We start from the raw sequence: 8,930 nt of genomic DNA, 5'->3' as shown, positions 1-8,930 counted from the left end.
AATACTACTATTGCAATAATTCTGCTGTACTGTAAAATTTGAATTTATTATTAATAATAATTCATATTATTCATAATAATATTTTTAATTAAGTTATAAAAATTAAATGAATAAAGAAATAATACCAGTGCAATAAGATTATTGTACTGTACAGTAAAAAATCTGCATCTAATAATAATTAATAATATGTTACAGAACAACAGTAAAATTACAGTAGCCTACTAACATATGCTTTCCAATGTTTTGCTTGAAAACCGAGCTTCTTTGACTCATGCCTATATCATTTAATATCCATTGTTATAACATGATTTGATTTCAGTTTTAATTTAACACAAATTGGATTTGATGATGTATGTTTTCATATTTGTAGATATGCAGATTTTTTTTTATTGTTTTGATTGTTGTTATATTGTAAACTGATAAATAAATAATAAAAAAGAAGCATGTCAGACTACAAAAATAAAATGGGTTGTGTGAGGGGGAAAAAAAAGAAAACCGAGCTTCTTTCTAAATGATCCTCATAAGAAATTTTATTTTTTTCCCCTTTGGATTTACACAATTTATGCGAGTCATAATTTGGGTTGGAAAATATTGAAATCGGTATAAATGTGTGACCCTGGAGCACAAAACCAGTCATAAGGGTAAATTTTGTGAAATTGAGATTTATGCATCATCTGAAAGCTGAATAAATAAGCTTTCCATTGATGTATGGTTTGTTATGATAGAACAATATTTGGCAACTATTTGAAAATCTGGAATCTGAGGGTAGCAAAAAAATCTAAATATTGAGAAAAACATCTTTAAAGTTGTTCAAATTAAGTTCTTAGCAATGCATATTACTAATCAAACATTAAGTTTTGATATATTTACAGTAGGACATTTACAAAATATCTTCATGAAACATGATCTTTACTTAATATCCTAATGATTTTTGGCATAAAAGAAAAATCTATAATTTTGACCCAAACAATGTATTGTTGGCTATTGCTACAAATATACCCCAGCGACTTAACACTGCTTTTGTGCTGCAGGCTCACATGTTACATCTCTGCAAAAGCACTACTAACCTTAGTGTACCAGATGCAGTAGTGGGAGGAGTCAGTAATGATGATGATGGTGTTCCTCTCAGGTGGATGTGCTGAAGGTGGATCTGGAAAGCGCGGAGTGGAAGATCCTGGAGAACCTGATCCTGGAGCAGGTGCTGGACTCGGTCGGTCTGCTGCTGCTGGAGCTGCACCTGCAGTGGGCGGGGTTTGAGGTGGGCGGGGACGAGCCCTCGGTGGTCCGCTATTGGTTCAGTCTGCTGAGGGAGCTGGAGCGCGCTCACTTCCGCCTCTACCACAGCTACAGCGACCCGAGCAAGCCACGCCTCTTCCTGCACAGAAACCTCCGCAACACCAGCAGCTCCTTCACACTGGGCTGGGTCAACACACGCTTCACGCTTTGAATAATGCAGTTATGCCTCCTCTTACACGCCTACATGCCACTTCAGAAGCGCTTCTGTGCCACATGTACAGCGTAAATCTGCCACAAGTCTATGAGGATGTGAGAACATGTTATATGTGACCCTGGAGCACAAAACCAGACTTAAGGGTAAATTTTTCAAAATTGAGATTTATACATCATCTGAAAGTTGAATAAATAAGCTTTCCATTGATGTATGGTTTGTTAGGATAGGACGGAAATAATATTTGGCCAAGATACAACTATTTGAAAATCTGGAATCTGAGGATGCAAAAAAATCAAAATATTGAGAAAATCATCTTTAAAGTTGTTCAGATGAAGTTCTTAGCAATGCATATTACTAATCAAAAATTAAGTTTTAATATATTTACGGTAGGACATTTACAAAATATCTTCATGGAACATGATCTTTACATAATATCCTAATGATTTTTGGCATAAGAATAAAATATATGTATGGTATATTTTTTAAAACATGTTTCTTGATAAAAATGGGTTGAATTCAGAAATCAGATAAAATCGGGTGAACTGAATTCACGCAACATTTTGTCAAAAGGACTATTTTGCTACATGTTTTCAGTTCAATATAGAATATATTTATGGTATTTTTTTTTTTTAAATATGTTGCTTGATAAAAATGGGTTGAATTCAGATAAATTCAGGCCACTTTATGAATATATACGCAACATTGTGTGCAAATACAATGTGTATAAAATATATTTATCACGTACCTTGACTGTTGGAGGAGAATTTTTACTGAGATTGCTGAAGTGCATTCTGGGATTGAATTCTTTGTGAAGGGATGAGCGAAATGTTTTGTGTAATAAACACACTGTTGTGCAGTTATGATATTTGCTTCTGTAGAAACAGCAGGTGTGCTTTCCCATAAAATAAATGAATAATAATTGTGTTTATCAACAAAATTCCCAGTGAAGAAGTAAATTACCCATAATGCCGAGGCAAAATACGGCTTCCAATCCAAAGTAGCTCTTACCATAGAATCAGGAGCTCAACAATCATATACCTACATATTCAGTATTAAGTTAAAATTCAAATATTCAGAATAATATTCATATTATAAAACTTAAATCAATATATAAATATTACTATTGCACTAACATTGTTGAATAGTGCAGAATAATATTGAAATTATAAAAATCAAATCAATCAATAAATGTAACTTGCAATAATTCTATTGTACTGTAAAACATTTTTTTTTATTTAATAACAAAATATTATTATTAATATTTATTATTAGAATTATTCCGAATAATTTTACCTAAATTATAAATTTAAATGAAGAAATAATTTTTTTGATTACTAAGAATAAAATTAATTAAATAAAATAAATATTACAACTGCCATTATACTATTGTAAAGTAAAAAATATCATTCAGAATAATTTCTCAAATTATAAAATTTTAATGAATAAAGAAATAATAGTAATAATAATAATCATTATTATTTAGAATAATAGTATTTAAATTATTACAATTAAATAAAAGAAGTATTACAATTGTCATACTACTGTCATGAATACGAAAAAAAAAAAATCATATGCATATATATTGAGAATTAAAATGCGGTATTTTACACTATAATGTCTTGAGGAGTTTATTCCCTCATTAAAGTATCTTTTTTATGCCTCTAATCAAATGCTTTGTTGTAATTCAACGTCTATGCTGAAAAAGAATGGGTAAATTTCACAGACCGCAGAAATAAACAAGAGACATTTATTATCCACAAAAAGACAGAAATGCGAGACACTGGAGATACAGGTTCATTCATTATAAAACAAAACGCATGAGCTGAAGTCTCTGGTGTGTGTGTGTGTGTGTTTATGACTGGATACCAGCCCTGTAATAATAATAATCCTCTCACATCAGTGTTAAAAGCTGAGGTTCAGGTCAGTCCCAGAGCTTGATCTGTCCGTCCCAGCCGCAGGTGATCACCTTCGACGTCTCGTGAGGATGCCAGAGCGCGCTGATGCACACCTTGTCATGCGCCTTGATCCGATGATAGAGCTTCGTCGTCTTCCAGTCCCAGATATTCAGCTTCCCGTCGGCATCTCCGGAGACCACGTAACTGCAGCGCACAGCGAGAGAACCAGGTCAAAACACCATCAAATAAAGCTTTTTTTAATGCAAAGCAACTATTAATAACCAGGAGAACATGCACTGTGATAGAAAATACAGCTAAAAATGATATAATATATAATATGTAACCTATAAATAATTTTATATATATAAAAATAAATGATAAATTATACTTTTTTTCAGGCTTTTAATGGTTCTAAATATATACGTCCATATTTATGCATTGCTCTGAAATGTTTCAAAAAGGTTATTATGGCTTTTTGTTTTATTTTTAATCAGAGGAATCATTATTTCAATCAAAACATCATTCTAGCCAAATAAAATCAAACTGAATCAATGTAAGTAAATGCATAAAAAATATAGTTGAAATCATCAAGGCATATTTTCCACAATGATTTACACTAAATGAACAAGTGAGAATGAAACTTTATCAATATAAAAATACATATTTATGAACAAAGTACATATTCATTGTCTTGGGCTTCACGATTAATCAAAATAAAAACCAAAATGATCATATCTCAAAGGCTGAGATTTAATTAAATACATAACGTTGCTTCCCAAAAATAACATTTTCCACCAAAATAAAAGCTTGATGATTTAATGTTTGAAAATAAAGACGGACATTAATATTAGTACTGCAATTTTACAGTTGTACTGTAAAACAAAAGAATAATTATACTATTTTCCCAATTTTTTATTTGTTTATACCCAATATTTCTTATTTTGTTTTAAACAAATATTATTTATCATTTTATTTAGCAATAATAATCATAACATTATTTTATTTTCATATTTATCAAACCAACACAAATCATACCAAACTATTAAAATATTAAATATATATTAAAATGTATTTATAATTATTAAATATATGCTGCTCCACCAAAACAAGTGTGTTTGAAAAAGACAGACAGACATAAACATTAGTATTGCAACTATAATTAGCAATAATAATTTTTCTTCAATGCTCAATTTTTTATTTTAGTGAAATATAATTGCGACTTTTGTTATAAATAAATAATATTAATATTTTTACTTGGTAGTAATGATAATAACCAGAGCTATTATTATGGTGTTCTTTTTATATCGATAAATAAAGCACTTTTTTCCCAAAATTGCCAAATCGGCAAACCTGGAGCGTTTAATAAAAATGAAATAATTAGAATTTTAAACTAACTAGTGCTCTTATACTCATGAATCTGGCATCTTGCTGCGGTCTTTAAGACTTAACGGTCAAATAAAAGCACTTTAATATCATCCTCATAATATTCACAATGTTGCTTAATTTTAATACTAATATTTAGTCTCAAACCCGTCCCAATTCGGGAGCATTTTGCATGTTTTAAGCTCTAATCACAGCAGTTAGTGACTGCAGATGAACAGAAACGACTGGTTTGAGGAGACTCGCCTCATGTCCGGAGAGAAGTCCACCTGACAGGCGTATCCCGCCACCATGTGACCCTTGAAGATCTTCTTCTTGTTGAGCCGGAATCTGTTCTGCGCTCCGAAGATCAGGATCTGATTGTCCATGGACTGACAGGCCAGCCACTTACCTGAGAAAATAATCCAATAAATCAAGATATTACTGCACAGCGCACGAAGGAATCAGTTATCGGTTTACTTTCAACAATAAAAAAGGAAATAAATCACTCTTTAAACCAACAAATTAAGACATATGTAAAACGGTTTATATAATTCAGGTTTTACAATGTAATTAAACAAAACCACAACTACAGCAAATTAATACATAATAAAATAATAAATATTTTAATTTGCATTTGAAGACCCAAATGCTTTTATTAATCTTTTCTTCTTCTTCGTCGATTTAAGAAATGCCTTTGAAATTGTGCACGGACTATAAAATACAGTAGTCAACATTTGAAGTGGATCTAAGTCCTAAGGCAAGAACGCATTTTGGTTTCAGGTTTTAGGACAACTTTGATGAAAGGTTTTGATCCACTTCAAATGTTGACTGGTCGATTAAATCGATTAAATAACTAGATAAAAAAAGTTCGTCAAGACAAACTTTAGGTTGGCTTGAGGAAGCCTAGCCTGAAAGTTTAAAGCAGTTGTAAAAGCCTGAAGTTTGAAAATGTAAATAGATTAGATAGATGTTGATAACATGTTTTTAGCATGATTAGCCTGTTACTAGCATACTGCTGGCATGATTAGCAAGTTACTAGCATGTTGCTAGAATGATTATTGTTTGATTACGTCTTTAATTGATTACGTCTTTAATTGATTTTTCCGTACATTTCTGCCATATGTACATTAACTGACAGTCACCACTGATAAGCTACTACTAAATATTGTAGAAACTTAATTTGCTGTAAAGCTGCTTTGCAACGATTTGTATCGTGAAAAGCGCTATACAAATAAACTTGAATTGAATTGAATTACCAAGTGACTAGCATGTCGCTAGCATGATTAGCATGCTACTAGCATGTTTCTAGCATGCTAATATCATGCTGCTAGTATGATTAGCAAGTGACTAGCATGTCGCTAGCATTATTAACAAGTTAGTAGCATATCGCCTACATGTTTCTAGCATGATTAGCATGCTGCTAGCATGATTAGCAAAGTTACTAGCATTTCATTAGCATGTTTTCAACATGATTAGCATGTTACTAGCATTTTGCTAGCATGATTAACATGCTACTAGCATGTTGCTAGCATGATTAACAATTACTAGCATGTCGCTAGCATGTTTCTAGCATGATTAGCATGCTGCTAGCATGATTAGCAAAGTTACTAGCATTTCATTAGCATGTTTTCAACATGATTAGCATGTTACTAGCATTTTGCTAGCATGATTAACATGCTACTAGCATGTTGCTAGCATGATTAACAAGTTACTAGCATGTCGCTAGCATGTTTCTAACATGATTAGCATGTTGCTAGCATGATTAGCATGCTACTAGCATGTTGCTAGCATGATTAACAAGTTACTAGCATGTCGCTAGCATGTTTCTAACATGATTAGCATGTTGCTAGCATGATTAGCATGCTACTAGCATGTTGCTAGCATGATTAACAAGTTACTAGCATGTCGCTAGCATGTTTCTAACATGATTAGCATTTGTCGCTAGGGTCTAACCTAATAATTAAAACATAAAACTGATAATAAATCACTTTTTAAAATGGACAAATTAATAGACATATTTAAAACTGTTTATTTGAATATTTCTTTGCATAGTTAAAACTAAACAAAATTAAAAAAACATCTTTAAAATTAAAAATAAATAGATAAACATAAAACTGTTTATTCAATTCATGCTTTAAAATGTAATACGTATAGTAAATAAAACCATAGCTATAAATAAAACGGTAACTATAGTAAACTAATAAATATTAAAATAAATGAATATTTTAAATTGCATTTAAAAACCCAAAAGCTTTTATTTATCCATTTTTTTAATCGATAAAAAAAAAAAAAGGCATTAAACTCTTCTGGACAACAAAACTTTTGACTTGATTTTACTTTGTATACCAACAATAAAGTACCATCAATTAAAAATAAAAATATTTTTCAAAATGGACAAATTAATAGATATTTAAAGCAGTTTAATTAATGTTTTAAAATGTAGTTAAAATGAATAAATTATAAATTAAATAATTTTTAAATTGAAAAACAAACTGTTCATTCAATTCATGTTTTATAACCTAATTAAACAAAGTCATAACTATAGTAAATAAATAAATAAACATTTTAAATTACACAAAGCCAAATGCTCTTCTTCATCCTTGTTTTCCGCTTATATTATGACTCTTGGGGACAAAAATAACTTCGAACAAAAAAGCCCCATCAATTAAATATTTAGAGTATTATTTACGGTCTTGAAATATTGTTTTGTCGAAGGTGCTGTTTTTATGGATGTAAAAAGCCTTTTTCCAAAAGGTACATCTGGAAAAAGGGGGGGTCGTCTTATATTCGGGCCAATACGGTAATAGTTAACCTCACTAACCAGCTAGTTAGTTACTGGACGACTATTAGCTGAGGTTTGAGTGAGTGTGAATGAGCTCAGGTCAGTTCATCTGCACCTCAGAAGAGAAACTCATGAAATCTGTCATTCACACGCAGCAGAACGAGGCGTCTGTCACTCAGACTGGAAACCGTCTGCGTCTGACGATATCCTGATTGATTATTGATCACAGAGAGGAAGTGATAGGGAGTCACATGACGTCACTCACCGTTGGGCGAGAGCGTGACCGCAGGCATCGAGTGCATACTGGGCTCAGCGATGTACTTGAAGTCCACAGGAATATCCCTGACAAGATACATATAAATCACACATTTTAAAACATGCAAAGCTGCACTGCAGTCAGCACATTTCGGCGTGTTATGAACATGTATTCAGACACACAGATGGAGGTTTAACTATGAAAGTATTAATGAGCATGAAAGTATTCATAGTACTGCTTTTTGGAAAAAATATGCCAGTTTGGCGCCCCCTGCAGGCCTTTGTTGTAATGCGTAATGTACATTATCTCTATTGTTTATAATACATTATGTATTTTAAAAATTTTGTTCAATAAAACCATATGATTCCGTTGAATGCTTGAATCTGATTGGCTGACAAACGTTCTGAGGTGTTCTGAATTATTTTCAGGGAAACGCATGGCAAACGTAGTTCCAGGCAGCTCTCGACCGCATTACAGTTCCATATCACTTCGCATAGTTAACTGTAATAACGAAAATTAGCATACAGTACCTATACAGCACACAGGAATTACTGCAATCACACGTGCTCGCACACGCACACTATGGTCACGCAGTTTGCACAAAAAGGTGTTGTCAGCGCTGCCCTGACGATTTTATCAGTTAGCCTATATAGTGTAGCAACTTAAAGGCTACACATGACATTTCTGACTAACGAGGTAATAACAGCGCTGTTTAGAGACGCTGCTGCAGAACACTGTTGAGGGACGCACAGAGCTAGCCTAATTCACACAAGCTCTCTCTCTCTCTCTTTCTTTCTCTTTCTCTGTGTGTCTGTGTCTCTCGCTCTCTTTCTAATAACTTCATTATTAACTGCATTAGAATGCTATCAACGGCTCAAGCCTCCATTACCAGCTTTAAAATGACGTTTTGGAACTAGCAAAAGAGGCGTTGGATGAGATGCGGAAGAAATAATCCTACTCACAATAGCGATTTAAATACAAAAACCGGACGAATCCCTTTAAATATATCATCTGATCGATGTCTTGAGGTGTGGTAACCGTAGTATAAGCGGAATAATTTACTCAGGGCCGTTGAATTATTAGAAAAATAATGCATTTTATTTTAATAATGCATTTCCGCTTCGCGTCGTGGCCGCATCACCACCTCGGGTGTGCATTATTTTTCTAATAATTCAACGGCCCGTC

At 32.6% G+C, this 8,930-nt stretch overlaps 2 protein-coding genes across 3 annotated transcripts in view; one reads left to right on the top strand and one right to left on the bottom strand.

The window, feature by feature from the left end:
- mettl24 (methyltransferase like 24) overlaps positions 1 to 1,586 on the top strand; it is a 22,589-nt gene extending 21,003 nt beyond the window's left edge. For both annotated transcript variants that reach the window (XM_016550798.1, XM_016550799.1), the window contains exon 6: positions 1,130 to 1,586. In XM_016550798.1, coding sequence (XP_016406284.1) covers positions 1,130 to 1,447 — 318 coding nt within the window. In that variant the 3' untranslated portion in view covers positions 1,448 to 1,586. The remainder of the gene's footprint in view (positions 1 to 1,129) is intronic.
- A 1,580-nt stretch (positions 1,587 to 3,166) lies between these two features.
- Positions 3,167 to 8,930, bottom strand: part of LOC107738889 (pre-mRNA-processing factor 17-like) — a 19,759-nt gene continuing 13,995 nt past the window's right edge. The window contains exons 7-9 of the mRNA XM_016550792.1: positions 7,755 to 7,831; positions 4,972 to 5,116; positions 3,167 to 3,549 (exon numbers count right to left, since the gene is read on the bottom strand). Coding sequence (XP_016406278.1) covers positions 3,372 to 3,549; positions 4,972 to 5,116; positions 7,755 to 7,831 — 400 coding nt within the window. The 3' untranslated portion in view covers positions 3,167 to 3,371. The remainder of the gene's footprint in view (positions 3,550 to 4,971; positions 5,117 to 7,754; positions 7,832 to 8,930) is intronic.

Source organism: Sinocyclocheilus rhinocerous, unplaced genomic scaffold, assembly GCF_001515625.1.
Source record: "Sinocyclocheilus rhinocerous isolate Xijiao unplaced genomic scaffold, SAMN03320098_v1.1 scaffold2420, whole genome shotgun sequence".
NCBI lineage: Eukaryota > Metazoa > Chordata > Actinopteri > Cypriniformes > Cyprinidae > Sinocyclocheilus > Sinocyclocheilus rhinocerous.
The sequence above is the reverse complement of the archived record's forward strand: the minus strand, read 5'-3'. Positions and strand labels throughout refer to the sequence as shown.